Source organism: Mesoplodon bidens (genome assembly GCF_964165515.1).
Source record: "Mesoplodon bidens genome assembly, chromosome: 3".
NCBI classification, from domain to species: Eukaryota; Metazoa; Chordata; class Mammalia; order Artiodactyla; family Ziphiidae; genus Mesoplodon; species Mesoplodon bidens.
The window spans coordinates 104,822,858-104,842,309 of NC_138178.1; the positions used below are offsets into that span (position 1 = coordinate 104,822,858).

General features: G+C 51.2%; 1 protein-coding gene across 3 annotated transcripts; it reads left to right on the forward strand.

Annotated features, from left to right (window-relative positions):
• The first annotated feature begins 6,516 nt into the window (after window positions 1-6,516).
• PCK2 (phosphoenolpyruvate carboxykinase 2, mitochondrial) lies at window positions 6,517-15,277 on the forward strand. Of its 3 annotated transcripts, none has more exons than XM_081230213.1 (10): window positions 6,518-6,658; window positions 8,981-9,226; window positions 9,690-9,874; window positions 9,961-10,164; window positions 10,526-10,713; window positions 11,039-11,201; window positions 11,486-11,704; window positions 13,865-14,002; window positions 14,301-14,396; window positions 14,628-15,277. In XM_081230213.1, the coding sequence occupies exons 1-10, from the start codon at window positions 6,630-6,632 to the stop codon at window positions 15,080-15,082; spliced, it is 1,923 nt and encodes a 640-aa protein (XP_081086339.1). In that variant the 5' UTR covers window positions 6,518-6,629; the 3' UTR covers window positions 15,083-15,277. The 3 variants fall into 3 exon arrangements, with proteins under 3 accessions (XP_081086341.1, XP_081086339.1, XP_081086340.1); XM_081230214.1 differs by having other exon boundaries at window positions 14,960-15,075; XM_081230215.1 differs by lacking the exons at window positions 13,865-14,002; window positions 14,301-14,396; window positions 14,628-15,277 and adding an exon at window positions 13,655-13,815 and having other exon boundaries at window positions 6,517-6,658.
• The last annotated feature ends 4,175 nt before the right edge of the window (window positions 15,278-19,452 follow it).

Genomic DNA, 19,452 nt, shown 5'->3' on the forward strand with positions numbered 1-19,452 from the left:
TCTGCCTGCACCCCCATTTTTGCAGCCCTGTACCACCCGTTCTCATTTCTAGTTCTGGCTTATGGAATCCAGATCTTCAGTAATGGATCCAAATCCTCAAACCTCTTCCTGGTCTACCTCATACATTCATTCATCTGACAAATATTGATTAAACGCCTACTACGCACCAGACACTGTGCTGGGCATTAGGGACACCTCAGTAAGTCAGACTGACACCAGCCCTGTCTTCATGGAGCTTATAGACTGATGAACCAGAGAAAAGTCAATTTATTGCCCTTAGGCCCAGGCAGGAGTGGCCCGTGCCCTAGGCCCTGTGCTTTGAAAGGCTCCACTCTGGCCCTCTTCTGGCTGTGTCCCTTGGAGTGAGGGGTCCAGGCATCCCCTGCCCACACCCCAAACCCCTTCTGGACCACACTCCAGATACTTAGGAATTCCTTGTCCAAAGATCCCCAAGCCCACTTCTAGGGCCCACATGGACCTCTTTCCTGGGTTTGCCCTCCCGAGGGTAGATCACACTACTCATACACACATTTCTAAACCCAGTGGGTGGCCAAGGGGTGGCTGTTTGCGGGAGGCTGTGTACAGAATTGGGATGTATAGACAGGAGGTCCACGTGCATGCACATGAGGTGTAGAAGTAGAATATGGTGTCATAGGTGGGAAAAGAAGTGGGCCTGAAGACCAGTGGCTGAAAGCTGCTTCTCTCCACACCACCACATTCTGCTGTGGAATCTTGAGGATTCCAAACAAAATCCAAATTTGAACCAAATTCCAGACCACTGTGTGTATATTTGTCAAGGTAGAATATATTTTGTTTAATAGTTTGTTAGCTTGAGTCATACATTTAAAATATTTAAACACAAGGTTTGTGAGCCTCTATCTGTACTCTTTCCCCAGGCCCTACATATGCTAGGGATGGGCCTACATTGAAACAAACCATTAGAGCTTCCCTGGTGGTGCAGTGGTAAAGAATCCACTTGCCAATGCAGGGGACATGGGTTCGAGCCCTGGTCCAGGAAGATCCCACATGCCTTGGAGCAACTAAGCCCGTGTGCCACAACTACTGAGCCTGCGTGCCTAGAGCCTGTGCTCTGCAACAAGAGAAGCCACCGCAATGAGAAGCCCTTACACCATCACGAACAGTAGACCCCACTCCCCGCAACTAGAGAAAGCCCGCATGCAGCAACGAAGACCCAATGCAGCCAATAAATAAATAAATAAATAAAATCTTTTCAAAACAAAACAAAACATTTTAACTGTTGCAGGAAGAGGGACCCCTTCCAGGACCCAAGAATGGGCTCTTGTCTAACACTTGGAAATGAATTGTCCAAGGAGACACGCATGCTGACAAAGCAAGAGACTTTACTGGGAAGGGGTACCTGGGTGGAGAACAGGAGGGTAAGAGAACCCAGGAGGACTGCTCTGCCACGTGGCTCGCAGTCTCGAGTTTTACAGTGATGGGATTAGTTTCTGGGCTGTCTCTGGCCATCATTCTGACACAGGTTCCTTCCTGGTGGTGCATGCATCACTCAGCCAAGATGGATTCCAGCTAGGAGGATTCAGGGAGGTTGGTAGGACATATGGACTGGCGTCACCTTTTCACCTTTCCTAAATTCTTCTGGTTGGTGGTGGCTTGTTTATTCCATGTTCCTTACCAGGACCTCCTGTCATAAAACAGCTCATGCAAATGGGTTAGTGTGGTGCCTGGCCAGGGTGGGCAGTTTCGGTCAGTGGTTCCCCTAACATAACAAGATGGGTGCTATGCAGGAGAAGGGCAGGGGGCTATGAGACTTTATTTCATGAGGACCTAATCTAACGTGGGGGTGGGGGAGAGGGTGGCATTGCAGGGACAGCTCGCCTAAGAAGTCACATTAAACTGAGACTGGTCCGGGAGTAAGAAGTGACCATGCCTGGTGGTGTGGAAAAGATGGAGATTCCAAGCCACAGGAATAATGTATGCAGAGGCTCTGGGCAGGGAAGAGGTAGACACATTCATGAAACTGAAAAAAACCCAGTGTAACCAGAAAGCAGATACCAAGGAAAGTGGGAAGAATGGCAGTAGCTGAGGGTGGGGCCAGATCATGCAGAGCCTTGTAGGCCAAGTTTAGGATGTGGGGGCTCTACTCAAAGGGCAATGAGAAGCTACTAAAGGATTTTCAGCAGGGATGTGGAATGATCAGATTGTGTCTGAAAAGATCACTTTGGATCTAGGGTGGAGGATGGCCAAAATGGAATCAGAGTTAGATTAGGGGGTTAATGCAGTTATCCAAGTCAAGTTGGGGGGATATCTTAAGCTGGAATAAAACCCAAAAAACAAAAAAATCTCTGAGACGGAAACTTGTGTACAGGTGATTTGTTGGGAGGATTTTCCAAGTCAGTGAGAGAAGTGCAACTGGGCAGCGGGAAGAGTTGAAAAGCATTACAGCTGAAACAGAGGCTTCAGTCGACCCCATAGGAGCTCTGGAGCTGGATGGACCTTCAGAGTGTCACAAATTGAGGCAAGGGGGCCAGGACTTTGGAGTCCTGCATCAACCAGTCGTTGGATACCAGCTGCCCCAGGAAAGGGGGCATTTGGCAAGACAGCTCCCTTCAGCCACAGGTGGTGCTCAGGGAAGTGCTCAGCTTTGCACCATCAGCAGCCAACACTCAGCCGCTGGGACATGATCCTGATGGGGGCATCTGGGCAGCACACCACAGCACCCACTGCAGGGGGTCTGTGAGATGTCCAATGGCTGGGCCCAGAAGGCCCTGGGGAGGACAAAATGCAAGCTAAGGCAAAACTGGTCACACTCTGCCCCTGTTACTGAACACAAGTTCGCTGCCCAGCAACGCACAGTGAGGCCAAACAAACTGAAACGTTGGAGTTTGGAGTAGAGAAAGGTTTATTGCAGGGCCAAGCAAGGAGAAAGGGTGGCTTGTGCTCAAAAACCCCAAACTTCCCAGTGGTTTTCTGGGAGTTTTTATAGGCAAAATCTGGGGTGGGAGCTGCAGGGTATGTGACTTTTCTTCTGACTGGTTGGTGATGAGATAACAGGGCAGTGTTCCAAGGATCTTGTGCTCAGCCTGAAGTTACCATTCTCCACCTGAGTGGGGACGTTAGTTCCTGCAGAAGAGCTCAAAGATATTGTTATGTATATCCCTTGAGGAGGAACCAGGGCCCTGCTTTATTGCTGCACTATTGTTTCTTGACTGTTCCTCCTCTGTTTCTGCCTCACCTCCCCTCCCTGATTAGTAACTGTTTGAATCTGCCCTTTGGTACTCGGGGAAGGTCTATGAGGCTGAAGCCTTTTTCCTACAACTAAGAAACCCGGGGACACAAAAAGGACTTGTACCCGTGAGGGCTCCACGGGGTCCTGCTCAGTTTCAATGAATGCCGTGATCCTGAAGGGGGGATCTGGGCCACACTCCCCAGCATCCACTGCAGTGGGTTTGTGAGACATCCAAGGGCTGATCCAGAGGGCCCTGGGGATCAGAAAATGCAGACCAAGGCAAGGCTGGTCACACCCTGCCCCCTGGTGGTGGCTGTGGACACTAGGCCAGCTGGTGGACCAGGCTAGGAGGAGGGCTAGAGAACCGAGCAAAACTGTGAGGCACATAAGGGGAATCGAATAAGGAAACCCTCAAGGGAGCCCCTCGTTCAGTCTTCCTAAAGTTAAGGAAGAATGGGGGGGGGATTAGAAATGTGGGATTCATTCATTCTTTCACTCCACGAGCGTTGATTAAGTGCCTAATTATTATGGGCCAGATTCTTCTAGGAGCTAGAATAAAAAGAAGACTAAAATTGGGGTCCTTTTGGAACTTCCCTGGTGGTCCAGTGGTTAAGAATCCGCCTTCCAATGCAGGGGATGTGGATTTGATCCCAGGTCGATCGGGGAACTAAGATCCCACGTGCCGTGAGGCAGCTAAGCCCTTGTGCCACAACTAGTGAGCCTGCATGATGCAACTACAGAGCCCACATGCTCTGGAGCCTGTGTGCCACAACTAAAGAGAAGCCTGATCACCACAATGAAGAGCCCACATGCTGCAACTAAGACCCAACGCAACCAAAATTAAATAAATAAATATTTTAAAAATAAAATGAAATTTGGGTCCTTTTTTCAAGTAGCTAACACTCCAGTGAGGATTACGGAGATACAAAATCAACTACAATAAAGTGTGATTAATTCAAAAATATAGGTATGTACACAGTATTGAACCAACATAGATGAGACAGGTGTTAATTCTAAGGGGCACACTGACCTTCACACAGAAGGTGATGTTTAATTTAAATCTGAAGGGCAGAAAGGTTCACAGAAGTGCTCTGGGAACTGCAGAGTTTGATATATAGGACAGAAGGCAGCAAGTAGGGAGGTGGGGGTGATACCATTGGATAAATGGGAACCAGATTATGAAGGACATCAGTTGCCATGTAGTAGGAAGCCTTGAAGGAATTTTAAGCCTAAAAGTGGTATGATCTCATTTTTTCCTTAAAGACAAATCAAGGAGACAGTATAGGATTGCAGGGGGGGGGGAAAACTTGGTAATTAGAGTCAGAAAGACTTGGATTCAGATTCCATTTCTCCTGCTGATCAGCTGTGTGACTTTGAAGAAATGACTTAACCTCTAAGCCTCAGTGTCCACATCGGTAAAACAGGGCTATTGTGAAACTGAATGAGATTATGCATGTAAAGCTACTGGCTCAGAGCCTGGCACCTGGTGTCCATACAATAAATATTCCTCTCTCTTAATTTTCCAAAGCGAACTTATGCGCAGAGTTTGGAGAATAACTTGGTGGGAGGGAGAGGGGGTGGCATTTGGAGAGGTGGGATGCCAAGGTGCTTGGAAGCTATTGTTTGAAGCCAAGAGAGAGATAAACCCTGAACTAAGGCAGTGGCCAGGGGGAACAGACACAGACTTGAGAGCTAATTGTGAAATACAAATCCAAAATTCCTGGTGTCTGACTGGACGATAAGAAAGGAATAGTCTAGACTGATTCAGGTTCCTCTAGGGCAACTGGCTAGATAGTGGTGCCATTTGCTGAGATAGGGAACCATGAGAGCAGGTGCAGGATCACAGAAGAGATGATGACCTTCAACAGCTTGGCCATGATGCCACCAGTGTGCACATCTTTAGGCCCAGAGAGTGACCAAAGGGGAGCTGTTTGCAGTGGAGTGGGTATGAACAGAGTTTGGGTGTAGGGACTGGAGGGAAGAGTCCCAAATACATACACATGAGGTTGAGTCCAGGATGGAGCCTGGGTGGAAGAGATGAGGGTCAGCAGCAAGCCCAAGGCTGGAGGCCAGCTCTTTTGTCCCATTATGTTCCAGTACAGAACTCTGAGAAATCTGAGAATTAAGGTTGTTTCTGTTGCAAATAGCAGAAGTCCACTTGAAATTAGCTTGAGCAAGAGAAGAAATTTATTGACTCTTATACCCGGAATTAGGAATCTGTCACTCTCCACCCCTCAGCCTGCTTCCTCTAGCCTGGTTTCCATCTCAGGCAGGTTCCTTTTTTGCAGGGCCAAGTTGACACCCAGCAGCATCAGGCTTAGGTTCTACCAGCCCAGCAACACCAGCAGAAGGAGATCTCATGTTGAAAGTTGACAGAAAAAGCCCCAGAGAGAGACCTCATGCCCATTCCTGAACATTTCCACTGGCTGTGGCCAGAGTGACGGACACACAAATTGGCCAAGCTAAGAGCCCACTGGTAGGAGACCCACAAGACCACACAGACTGAGGAGGTGGTTCCCCAAAGGAACATCGGGGTGCTATTACCAGAAAGGGGGAGTGGATGCTGGGCCAATGCTTACCATAGCCACATTGAGTTTGAGGTGCTATGGCCTTTGGGGTGATACCCATGGTCTCAAGCTGAAGAGAGATGTCTGGCTGGAGACATAACTTGAGAAATTACCAGAGGACTTTGTGGTGGTGGTTGGGTGGGGCAGATGCATTCTCCAGGGGAATGTGGAGAGAATGACCAGGCCAGAAGCCCAAAGAAGAGATTCTGGGGTGGAGAGACATCACCACTTCATGGTAAGGCAGAAAAGAGCCCTCATCACGGGGAGAAGAAACAGGGATTTGGGAGTTGGGGACTGAGGGAACCATAGCATTAGGGCCCTGGACAACAGAAGAGCCTGGGCTCAAGAGTGCCCAAGCCCCGGGAAGAAGGGGAAAGGCAATGCCCGGCCCCCGGCTTCTAGACTTCCAGCGCCCCGTGGGCTCCAGCCCCTGGCCTCTCCCCTTGTTCTTAGCTTGTTTGTCACCCAACGTCTTCCAGTCGCTCTCTCCCGGGAGCAAGAGTCCTCAAAGTTACATCATGTGCAGGGGGCGAGGCGTAGCGGTGGGGCGGGGCCTCGGGGAGGAGGCAGCCGAGGAGAGGACCCAATCCTCCAATGGGAGACAAGGGTTTGGGGGCTAAGATGCAGGAGGTGGGGCCATGGCTGGGCTGACCTGAGGCTGGAGCCCCGTGCGGAGAGAGGGTCGCGCCGGCCCTGCTGGGTCCCGCCCCTTCGCCCGCCCTCCTCCTTTTTAAGCGCCTCCTGCCTAGCCTGAGCTCCCGCTCTCTGCGCCGCGCTCCCTCCTTCCCCGCCTTCCTTGTCTCCCCGGCTCCGCTCCGTTCGCGCGGCCACCCCGCAACCCCGGCCCAGGTACCATGGCCGCTGTGTACCGCCCCGGCCTGCGGTGAGTGACCCCCAGTCCGGGGCCGACCCGCACCTTCCGCCGCGCTCGCCCCCTCGGGGCTGCCATTTGCGTTCTCCTGCTCGCCCTCCTCCGCCTGGTTTCGCCTCCGAGGAGGAGGAGGCGGGCAGGTGGCGAGTGCGTCTGGATCCACGGCCTCTCGGGTCGTGCATCTCGCTGGAGATCGGCGCGGCCTCAGCCGCTCCGGGTCTCTCGGTTTCCGTCCCCACCCCCCACCCCCCGCTTTGCTGGTCCCTGACCACACCGTCTCTGTCTGCCACCCTCAGAACTTCCTTTCCCCTCCTCGCTCGTCCTCGCTGGGCCCGGTCTCCGTGTCTCCTCCTTTGCTTTACAGATGTAGCGCTTGTGCCCCAGGTTGCGGTGAGGAGCAGTAGGGCCTTGGGGTCAAGGGTGCATGAGCCCCTGGGGATTGAGCTCAGAGCTCCCTAAAGAAGGTAGAAGGTAAACAGCCATTCCCCAGCCTCCCCCGCGACTGGATCCTGGCAGACGAAGCTGGCGGGAAGCCCAGCACAGCCAGAGGGGCCTGGGGCCCGGGAAAGGAGGGAGGCAAGGTGGAAGAGCGGGCCAAGGTGCGTTCATTCTTACCTGGCTGGCTTCATCCCCTGTCCAGGACGGGAACCCCTGGGCCCTGCTTGTCTGCCCTCTCCCCCTTTTCACAGCTTCCTGTCTTCCCTCTGTAGCCTCCCTTCTCAGCTTTTGTCCCAGGGTCTGAGCTGACCCTCTGTCTCTCCCACAGCTGGTTCCGCTTGGCCAGCCCTTGTGGATGGTCTCTGGAGAAGGGGTAAAGGAGAAGGTCCTACTCAGGAGGCTGGGGCGGGGGGAGTGGGGGAGGGAGCTTCCTAGGAGACTTCCTCAGCCAGCCTCCCCTTGGAGACAGGTTCTCCTCAAGGCTGTCTGCCTTTAAAATTAATGCTCACGGGAAATTTCTCTCTGAGGGGGAACAGAACCAGGTCCCAGGAGGCTTCCACCTTTGCCCCTGGGGCCACACTGAGTTTCCACCCTGCCCTGCCCAGTGAAGCCACCCAGCCCCCACATTCACGGTCTGAGCGTCCTCCCTTCCCCAGGCTTATTCCCTGTGAGTCTGAGCGCCCTGCAGTCTAATGTTCCACCCCACGACCAGAAGCCAAAGTTCTAGGCATGTGTTCTCTAGGAAAGAGAGCCAAGGGAGGGACAGGGTCATGCGGTGCTGGGCATGTGGGGCACAGTTTCTGGCGGGCAAGGCCCTGGCATTAGGAGGACAGCTTCTTTCTCTTGGCCTTTGCTCTCTCTGGGTCACTCCACCCTGGGTCCAGGCCAACTGGAGAAGACCTTACTTTTCCCTCTCCTAGGGGTGTGAAGGGATAGACTCCAGGGACCCTGTTCTGAGAATTGGGGCATGCACCCCAGCCAGTGATGTTCTCCAACAGTCAGCCTTCTACACAGTTCAAAAATACCTACCCAGGGCTTCCCTGGTGGCGCAGTGGTTGAGAGTCCGCCTGCCGATGCAGGGGACACGGATTCGTGCCCCAGTCCAGGAGGATCCCACATGCCGCAGAGCGGCTAGGCCTGTGAGCCATGGCCGCTGAGCCTGCGCGTCCGGAGCCTGTGCTCCACAACGGGAGAGGCCACAACAGTGCGAGGCACACGTAAAAAAAAAAAAAAAAACTACCCAGTGGCAGCACTTTATGCAATCCTTGTTGGCCCAGGTGGGCAACCGCAGATCCAGTGCCTGGAACCCTGACATCCAATCACCCACTCTCTGTGCAAGGGCCCAAATCTAGAAACCTGGGACTTACCATCTCAAAGACCTAGTCCTCTGCTTGAGGCTTTCACAGTCTTACAACATGCACATCAGAAGAAAAGAATGAAAACAGCTGCCTTTTTGACTTATAAAAACTATACTTGAGAATGAAAAGGACACCAGACACATGAAGCTGTCAACTGGGCACAGTTTACTGACATTTGGGCCATAGGACACCTGCTCATTTCCAAACATTGACCAGACATAGTAAAAAATGGGTATGAGCTAAGCCTCCAATAACATCAGCATGCCTTTTACATACAGCCACACAGCCAGGCATATGTCTTTATGCTCGTTTGGTGATACCTGTCCCTTGCTAATCAGGAGACACCCTCACTAAGTCTCATAAAGGCCACAAGACAGACGTGGCCTGAACCCATCTTTCTTACCTATTCCGACCTCTTCATGGTGCCTGTACCCAGACCTACTTTAGCACATCCCCAGCAGCCCAGCTTTCTGTCCCCTTGACTTGCCCATCTTCCACGAACACCTGGCCCATTACTTCTCTGTTTCTTCTCTAGCAGGCTTAGATGGCGTGGGCTGAGCCCCTGGGGCTGGCCCTCACGGCGCAGTATCCAGACCCTGCGAGTACTGAGTGGAGACCTGGGCCAGCTGCCTGCTAGGGTTCGAGACTTCGTGGAAAACAGCGCCCGCCTGTGCCAACCAGAGAGCATCCACATCTGTGATGGGACCGAGGCGGAAAACACTGCCACACTAACCCTGCTGGAACAGCAGGGACTCATCCGAAAGCTCCCAAAGTACAACAACTGGTATGCCCTGAGCCCAGTGACCTGCGAGATGGGGGCAGCTGCGGGGACAGAGGCCACTTTGGGTTTACCAAGACGAAATCAAATTTAAGTAGACCGTCCCAATGGAATGAGTGAGAATGGGAGCTTTGGAGGAAACAATCAGGAATCATTGGGATTGGTCTGTATTTTTATGTTAAGTGAATAAGCTGATACAAATAAAAGCCTTTGCTTTTTTTTTTTTTTTTTTTTTTTTTTTACTTATAAGTTCAGGGAGTTTTTGCCAGGGCAGAGGCCATTGGGGGCTGGGGCCAAGGGAACTACCCCTTAGACTGGGACAAAATCTGGAGGAAGCAACTGAGATGCAAATGGATGGGAAAAAATAAGACCAACAGAAGACCTAGAGACAAAGTTGGACTTGAAAGAGTGGGTCTGGGATGAGGGAGATCTACTGGCCACTATCTTCTTGATATCCGCTCTCCCCCAGCTGGCTGGCCCGCACAGACCCCAAGGATGTGGCACGAGTAGAGAGCAAGACGGTGATTGTAACTCCTTCTCAACGGGACACGGTGCCCCTCCCGGCTGGCGGGGCCCGTGGGCAACTGGGCAACTGGATGTCCCCAGCTGAGTTCCAGCAAGCCGTGGATGAGAGGTTTCCAGGCTGCATGCAAGGTAACCAGGGGAGGGACACAGAGGCAGGGGCACTGAAGGAATAAACAGGTTGGAACGCTTCAGCCAGGTGGCGTTTTCCTCCACAGGCCGAACCATGTATGTGCTGCCGTTCAGCATGGGTCCCGTGGGCTCCCCACTGTCCCGCATCGGAGTGCAGCTCACAGACTCCGCCTACGTGGTGGCAAGCATGCGGATTATGACCCGGCTGGGGACGCCCGTGCTTCAGGCCCTGGGAGATGGCGACTTTGTCAAGTGTCTGCACTCCGTGGGCCAGCCCCTGACTGGGCAAGGTGAGCGCCTGCTCTGCCCGGAGCCGGGGGACACAGAGGCCTACTTGTACTCAGAGGGAACCCCGCATCCTACCCATCCTGATTAGTGAGATACTGAATTCCCAAGAGCTAGGGCAGCAGTGCGCTGGGGGTGAGGCTGAGTTGGCAAAGCAGTTTGCTCAAGATTGAGAAGAGTGAATGATCCATGTCCAAGAATAGGGGCATAGGAGCTGATGCATATTATGAGGTAGGAGGTCTTAGCCACCCATTGACACCACCACTGCTACCGAGTGTCTTTCCTGCCACCCCCTGACCCCTCCGGCCCCTGACACCCCAGTGCCTGATGCCCCTGCCAGCAGCCCCATGACCCCATTGTCCCCAGGGGAGCCGGTGAGCCAGTGGCCATGCAACCCAGAGAAAACCCTGATTGGCCACGTGCCCGACCAGCGGGAGATCGTCTCCTTCGGCAGCGGCTATGGTGGCAACTCCCTGCTGGGCAAGAAGTGCTTTGCCCTTCGCATCGCCTCTCGGCTGGCCCGGGATGAGGGCTGGCTGGCGGAGCACATGCTGGTGAGGGCCTGGTGAGGATCTGGGCAGCTTCGGGGGGCAGGCCAAGGGTGGGGCCTGGCCAGTCAGCCTCAGCCTCTCCTCTCCACTGCCAGGTGCCCAACGGGCGGGCCAGGGACTCTGCGCAAATGCCCGAAGCTTTGGGCCGAGGCTGCTGAAGGTTGCGGGGGGGCTTCCCCTTGCTGCCACCCCAGGCCCTGTAGCAAGGCAGTGCACCTGTTTCATGAATAAACATTGGTCCTCCCTGTTGACCCCTAGCTGTCCTTCCCATGCAGACCATGCCTAACCTCTGGTGACCTCTTCCTTGCTCCCTGTCCCCACCTGGCAGATCCTGGGTATCACCAACCCCGCGGGGAAGAAGCGCTATGTGGCAGCTGCCTTCCCCAGCGCCTGTGGCAAGACAAACCTGGCCATGATGCGGCCGGCACTGCCAGGCTGGAGAGTGGAGTGTGTGGGGGATGACATCGCCTGGATGAGGTTTGACAGTGATGGTGAGAGGCCCTTGGATCGTGTACTCGCCGTTCTGGTTCTTACCAGAGTGTAGGATTCCTGCCTCCACTCCTCAGCGTGAACTTTGTCAGTGAGAACCTTCTCCTGAACAGCCACCCCTCCCCCATGCCTCCTGGCAGCCCAGCTGCCCTGGAGATGCAAAACCTTTCCCCTCAGATCTAGGGTCCAGCTCGGGGCAGGGAGGGGCTGAGCAGGACCTTCCGAGGCTGAACCCCTCGACTCTTCCTGGTTAGTCCTTCCGTTTCTTCACTTTTCCTCCCGACAGGTCGACTCCGGGCCATCAACCCTGAGAACGGCTTCTTTGGGGTGGCCCCTGGCACCTCTGCCACCACCAATCCCAATGCCATGGCCACAATCCAGAGTAACACCCTTTTCACCAACGTGGCTGAGACCAGCGATGGCGGCGTATACTGGGAGGGCATTGACCAGCCTCTTCCACCCGGCGTCACCGTGACCTCCTGGCTGGGCAAACCCTGGAAACCTGGTATGGGGCAGGGAGGGGGTGTAAGTCAGCCCCCAGGGCTCAACACCTTGATGATGTAAAAGCCTTTTCCTCAACCTGCAGCCATCTGCCAGGACCTCTGGGACTCAAAGGGAGTTATGCAACCCTAAGCAAGATCTCAGTTCACGTCCCAGTTCAGTCTGTGGCCTGGCTGACTCGCTTAACCTCCTGAGCTTTAGTTTCCCCATCACATGAATGGGGGTAGTTTTCATAGTACTGATCTCATAAGGTGTTGGAAGGTTAAATTAAATAATGCATGCAGGGCTTCCCTGGTGACGCAGTGGTTGAGAGTCTGCCTGCCGATGCAGGGGACGCCGGTTCGTGCCCCGGTCCAGGAAGATCCCACATGCCGCGGAGTGGCTAAGCCCGTGAGCCACGGCCGCTGAGCCTGCGCGTCCGGAGCCTGTGCTCCGCAACGGGAGAGGCCACAACAGTGAGAGGCCCACGTACCGCAAAAAAAAAAAAATGCATGCAAAGGATTCAACGTAGCGCTGAATACATAGTACATTCTCAATTAATATAAGCTGGATATTTTTAAAGGGGGGGTTGTCTTGGAAATTATTACAGAAAGAATTGGACTCAAAGCACAGTCATAAAGTTTGACCCATTAGGAAGGAAGAAGCCTGCCCCTCCCCCTGCCACTTGGACCCTCACCCCACCCCGACTCCCCATGTAATAACCATTGTCTAAAGGTCAGTATTGTTACCCTCACCCTTCCCCTGCCCCTCCAACACATACACGCCAATCTTTCCGAACAAAATCAGACCAGCTCTTTAGCCTCTCCTAGAAGCTAGTTTCTCAACCCTGTCATTACTCCCCTGTGCCCTGCAGCCCTGCCCCTTCCCCCAGCCCTGCACTCTGGACCTTCAGCTTTCAGTGGCCCTTGGCATTCTGTGAGCCCAGACCTAGGGGTGGGAGCAAAGAGGAGCCTAGCAGGGGAGGGTGGCCTGTGGTCACTGAAGCCTCCATTCAAGTTTTCCAGGCTGGCTTAGCAGTCACCTCCCTCATTTAATCATCCTTCATTTTCTTTAACACCATCATTAAGCCCTCCTTAGCCTCCCCACCCAACTGAGAAACCCAAGAAACTTTCATATTTCGCCACAGGCTAGTTGCCCAACCCTTTCATCACCTCTGGATTCAGGGGTGTAACGAGGGCATGTTGTGCCCAGCTTCAGTTCTCAGAATAATACCTTGTGCTAGGTCCTCAACTGGGGGCTGATGAAAGTGCAAGAGAGAAGCATAAGGATGGTTCTTACATGAAAGTGGAGGCAGGAGCTGGGGGTCAGAGGGGGGCGGGGGCGCTGGCTCCGAGACTCCCTTGCCCCCCAGGTCCAACCAGTAACCTCTGGCAGAGAAAGCACTGCGTCCATTCAGGGCCCCCGTGATGGTGCTTTATACATATGCCACTGACTCAGTCCCAACTCCTCTCCAGGCACCTGAAGGGGCCCAATGACCTGGGCTTCTCAGGTTATGACTGCCCAGGTTATGTCCTTGTCTGAGTTCTTCAAGCCCTATCACTCTAGCCGGGTCTGAGCAGACCCAGGGAAACCACCAAAACCTCGCTAGCTTTAAAATCAGTTCTTGTTTGCATTCTGATAGCTCAGGAGATTCTGTCTTCCGCCATTTGCTGATGGAAAGTCAGTTGTCTGTAAACTGAAGAAACAACATGACAACAAAGACAATAGCAAAGAAGAAAGTCGGTTGTCTGAAATACTGACCTGTTTCAGTTTTTGCTTTAGGTTTGAGTGTTTATTTAAATAATAATCCCATAGATTAAAAGAAGAGTTCCTGGGGGAAATTTTCCATTATAACCCTATGCCAATATTTAACCCCATTCCCTTGAGCACTGCTCAGTGCCAAGTGGCTGTAGCTTGGCATAGACATTAGTGTCCTGCTAAACACCAATTGCTCTCTCACTCTTTTCTCCCATAGCTCAGCTGGCAGTACCATTATGGATAAATAACCTGATCTTCAGGGGAGATGTCCTGGCTCCCTTCTGCCTGCTCCTTACCAACCTCCAACCCGAGATTGTGGGGAGCTGATGATGCAAAAAGAAACTGTGCAAGAGTGTCTGCAAACGTCTCTGTGTATTGGGGGTGGACGTGCCCTTGGAAGTGACAGTATTTGTATTTGCTCTGCCAGGTGACAAGGAGCCCTGTGCACATCCCAATTCTCGCTTTTGTGCCCCGGCTCGCCAGTGCCCCATCATAGACCCAGCCTGGGAGGCCCCTGAGGGTGTCCCCATTGACGCCATCATCTTTGGAGGCCGCAGACCCAAAGGTAAACACCGTGGGGGCTCCATGCCATCTGGGTTAAGTGTTGGGCTCTCTATCAGGGCCCACTTCCTTCTTGTACTTAAAGCTCAGAGAGCCTAAGCCTGGATCGCCAACTACAGCTGTCGGCCTCTAGAGCACCCCCCTGGAGAATGCAAAATCGAGGTGGAGTGGGGAGGCATGGGGTTTGAAAATGGGCAGCTGAGGTCCTAGGAGAGAGAGAGTAAGAGTCAAGATCACCAGAAGGGATGGAGTGATCGTGCAAAGATAAGGGCTGCCTTTGACCATGTGCACTGGTGTCCCAGGAGTCCCCCTGGTATATGAGGCCTTCAGCTGGCGCCATGGGGTGTTTGTGGGCAGCGCCATGCGCTCAGAGGCCACTGCCGCGGCTGAACACAAAGGTGAGCTCCACTCCTGTGTGCCCAGCTTGCCTCTTCTCTCCCTTCCTGAACCAGACCTTCCTCCTGCCCACCCCTTCCCACGTGTATCTTTTCCCCATTCCCTTCCCCTCACCCTGCCTTGAGGATGTCCCAGAACCGCCAACATTTCACAGCTTCCTCCGGCTGGAGGTGGGGTACCTTTCTCTTCTCCAGTAAGAGGAGGTTCCTTACCCATCCTGCTCCCCTCCCCAGGGAAGGTCATCATGCATGACCCATTTGCCATGCGGCCCTTTTTTGGCTACAACTTTGGGCGCTACCTTGAACATTGGCTGAGCATGGAGGGGCTCAAGGGGGCCCGGCTGCCCCGCATCTTCCATGTCAACTGGTTCCGGCGCGACGAGGCAGGCCACTTCCTGTGGCCAGGCTTTGGAGAGAATGCTCGGGTGCTAGACTGGATCTGCCGGCGGCTAGAGGGGGAGGACAGTGCCCGAGAAACGCCCATTGGGCTGGTGCCAAAGGAAGGTTCCTTGGATCTCAGCGGCCTGGGAGCCATAGACACCACCCAGCTGTTCTCGCTCCCCAAGGACTTCTGGGAACAGGAGGTTCGTGACATTCGGAGCTACCTGACAGAGCAGGTCAACCAGGATCTGCCCAAGGAGGTGACGGCTGAGCTGGAGGCCCTGGAGGGACGCGTGCGCAGAATGTGACCTGAGGCTACAGCTAGCGAGAGAGCATGCCCCCCCCCACCCCGCTCCAACCCTCCTAGGAATAAGCAAGCTACCAGACTTGCGGAAAATATGAGCAACTTGACATAACTATCATCTTCTGGGTGCCATGAGACCAGGCCACAGACCTTCCCCCACATGCTGCCCAATAATGAGATGCTCATTTATTTAATATAACATCTGTGCTGTTTTCATTTCCTGCCTGTCTTCACAGGCTTCCCTTTAACACCAATCTCACAATCTTCTTCCAACCCTTCCAAGTAGCTGGTGTCCCAGTGCAGCCTGGCCTGGCACAGCCTGGTTGTATAAGGACCTCTCTCACAGGCATCTCTACCACCACTGGGAGAAGGCAGTAACTACTCATGTCCTGAGGTCTTAAAAAGGTGGGGCCTCTGTGAGCTGCTCAGTACAGCCTCCAGGCCTAAAATTCCCAGTCTCCCATCAGAGACACAGAAGCCTCTATAACCCCACTCACCAGTGAAGCAGTTCCATTGTCGATTCTCAAACCTGTTCTTCCTCCTGCCTGACCTGAAATTGGGACCCGCAAAGTATTCATGAAAGCTTATTCAATATTAAGGCAGCTTCCATAGTACCTTCTGTGTGCCAGGTGCTGTTCAGGGGTGTCAGCTGAGAATAACTTCGCCCGGGATCTAGATCAGGCTGAGTGAATGTATAAACCGAGATGGGTACAAGGGAAGTATGTACCCAGAAAATCAGGACAAATTTTAACAAAATTAAAATTACCATTTTAAAAATGGGAATATTAAAATGGGGAATTCCCTCAGAAGAAAACACTGGAGGAGGAAACACCAAGTGTTCTCATAGAAAACAGCCAACAACCAGTTATAATGTGTAACAGCAGAAAAGAATCTAAAGGTCAGAGTGGATCACATGCCAAAACACAGCAGTGGAGTCCATTGCACTTAAAAATATCTAGTCAAATCCTCAGCTTCATAAATAGCATGTGATAACTGAAACAATATGATCAGAGGCAGCATAGTATAGATGTTAGGCACCTAGTAGACTCAGGCCAGGGGTGCCTCTCAGTTTCTTCAGCTGTAAAATGGGGATGTGCCTACATCTAACAGTGGTGTTTGGATTAAGAGTCAGTGAAGCCAGGCACTCAGAACTATGCCTGACAAGGAATAACCATTGAATATATGTCAGCTGTCCTCACCTTTCCACTCTACACTGATTAGAGTGGGCCCCGTAGGCATATGTTATACATTGCTGGCTCCACAGTTTAAGAGGAAAACGGGCAATGTAAACACAATTTAGAGGAGAAAGAAAAATAGGTTTGGAAATAAGCCCTTCCTGGTAAGAGGCAGGGAACTGGGGTTCCAGACACCTCTCTGGTAACTAAATGCACAGGGGGTAGGAAGGTGTTAGCCTTAAAAATGATTTTGGGGACTTCCCTGGTGGTCCAGTCGCTAAGACTCCACGCTTCCACGGCAGGGGGCAGCAGGGGGCACAGGTTCAATCCCTGGTGGGGAACTAAGGTCCTGCAGGCCGTGTGGCACAACCAAAAAAAAATAGAAAAGATTTTGTTTCTCCAAAGAAGACATACAGCTGGCCAACAGGCACGTGAAAAAATGCTCAACTTCACTAATTATTAGAGAAATGCAAACGAAACTACAATGCGGTAACACCTCATATCAGTTAGAATGGCCATCATCAAAAAGTCTACAAACAGTAAATGCTGGAGAGGGTGTGGAGAAAAAAGAACCCTCCTACAGTGTTGGTAGGAATATAAATTTGTGCAGCCACTATGGAGAACAGTATGGAAGATCCTTAAAAAACTAAAAATAGAGTTACCATATGACCCAGCAATCCCACTCCTGGGCATATATCCAGAGAAAACTAGAATTCAAAAAGATACATGCACCCCAATATTCACTGCAGCACTATTTACAATAGCCAAGACATGGAAGCAACCTAAATGTCCATCGACAGATGAATGGAGAAAGATGTGGCACATATATACAATGGAATGTTAGCCATAAAAAAAGAATGAAATGATGCCATTTGCAACAACATGGATGGACCTAGAGATTATCATACTAAGTGAAGTAAGCCAGACAGAGAAACACAAACATCATATAATACCGCTTATATGTGGAATCTGAAAAAAAAAAAAAAAAAGATACAAATGAACTTATTTACAAAACAGAAATAGACCCACACACAGAAAACAAACATGGTTACTAAAGGGTAAGGTTGGGGAGTGGGGGGGGGGGAGGGATAAATTAGGAGGATGGGATTAACACATACACACTACTATATAGAAAATAGATAACCAACAAGGACCTACTGTATAGCACAGGGAACTATACTCAATATTTTGTAATAACCTATAAGGGAAAAGGGTCTTAAAAAGAATACACACGCACGTATGTGGATCACTGTGCTGTACACCTGAAACTAACACAACATTGTAAATCAACTACACCTCAATTTAAAAATAAAAAAACAATAAAAAGTCTGGAAAAACCCTAGTAAAAATGATTCTGTCAATGAGAATAAAATTGGGCTCCATGCCCTGCAGCTCCAGATAAATGATAAAATATAGTTAACCTTTTTTTTTTTTTTTTTTTTTTTTTTTGCGGTACGCGGGCCTCTCACTGTTGTGGCCTCTCCCATTGCGGAGCACAGGCTCCGGACGCACAGGCCCAGCAGCCATGGCCCACAGGCCCAGCCGCTCCGCTGCACGTGGGATCCTCCCGGACCGGGGCACGAACCCGTGTCCCCTGCATCGGCAGGCAGACTCTCAACCACCACGCCACCAGGGAAGCCCCTATAGTTAACCTTTTAATTTCAAAATAAAACACAGATAAAGAAGACCATACAAAACAAAAGTGTAGCTTAATAAGCTAATATAAATGGAACAACCTTGAAACCATTACCCAGAAAAAGAAACAACTTTGCCAAACACTAAAAGCTCCCCCACCCCCTTGCCATGCTCCTCATCTTCATCACAGCCCCTCATTCCTGGTGGAAATGGACACCATGGTTCATAATAGTCACATCCTTGCTTTCTACCCGCCCCCCCGCCCCGGAGTTGTATTACCCAAATCCAGATCCCTAGATATTATAGTTTTTGTAGTTATAGTCTTGCACATTTAAAAGAAAATGTATATGCCTTTTAAGTCTCTTTCAATCTACAGGTTCCCCCTCCACTCTTTAATTTTCCTTCAGTTTAACCATTGAAGAATCCAGGCCTAGATGCTCAATGCCTAGATTCATTCATTTATTAGGGATTTCAAAACAGCTGTACTCAAACTCTGTCATAATAGTTGGAATAATTTTACAAAGGGACACTCCTTTTATCTTCTATTTCATTACTCAAAGGTACAGTTTATATAAGAACAGCAAGTAACTGCTTGATTCTTTTCCTTTATTTACCATCTTCAAAATAATGATTTGGCTTCATATCATTCTTCAGAAAGGTGACCGATTAGTAACACACACACACACACACACACACCCATTATGAACTCATGGGTTTACACATACTTAATGTTTATTAAATTATCCTTATAATGCTCAAATTATCCCACCTTTGGCCATAAGCTTGGCTTCTGAGTCCTTTTGACATTACCCTGATGATGTTTACTGGCTTCTTTGCTACCCGGAATGGTAAGTTGTTCCATGTTCATCTTGTACATTTCTTACCCCAGACCTAGAATCAACCATTACCCCAAGCTCTGGTTTCTTTCCATGGGAAATGGTATTTTAAGATTTAGGTGGTAGGAGTGTTTATTGCTACTGGATTGTTTCTAGATCTTTTCAGTGAATAGGGATAGGAAGATAAAATACCTCATGAGTTTATACTGATGGTTCCTATTCAAACTCAGGGCTAAAGGGTATTTAACTTCTATATCACGTTTGTAACTCCTATCACCACACAAAAATTCTGGTTCCCAAGGACATAGGAGACAAGAGTATTCGAAATCCCATAATTACTCAGTTTCTTTATAGTCAACACATTTTAAGTCCCGGGCAAATTAGCATACTTCCCCCGTTCCTTCTACATCGAACATGCTGCAAGAAAATAAGTTATAAACACGTCATCCATCACTTCGGAAGACAGAACTTTCCCTTGTGTTGCCTGAAGCTGTACACGTGTCCCAGGAGCTCTGTGCAGTCACCAGGCTGGGAGCTGGGACCGGGGAGAGAGAGGACAGGGGTAGCCAGAGAAAGAAAAATTTGCTTTCCTTCTCTCCTCTCAAGCTCAGCCCGCCCCCTGGTGGAGATGCTAATGAGCCGGGAACAGCCCAAGGCAGGTCAGATGGGAAGTCAACTAGCCGACATGTACAGAGCAGTTACTAGAACCAGTCCTAAAATGGGTGCTA

What these genes read in the sequence shown, in the direction of transcription:
- PCK2 (XM_081230213.1), top strand. Translation starts at nt 6,630, where the DNA reads ATGGCCGCTGTGTACCGCCCCGGCCTGCG. An exon ending in CCAGCCCCTGACTGGGCAAG is followed by an intron (nt 10,165 to 10,525) that starts GTGAGCGCCTGC and finishes CATTGTCCCCAG; the next exon opens with GGGAGCCGGTGAGCCAGTGG. An exon ending in TGCCGCGGCTGAACACAAAG is followed by an intron (nt 14,397 to 14,627) that starts GTGAGCTCCACT and finishes TCCCCTCCCCAG; the next exon opens with GGAAGGTCATCATGCATGAC.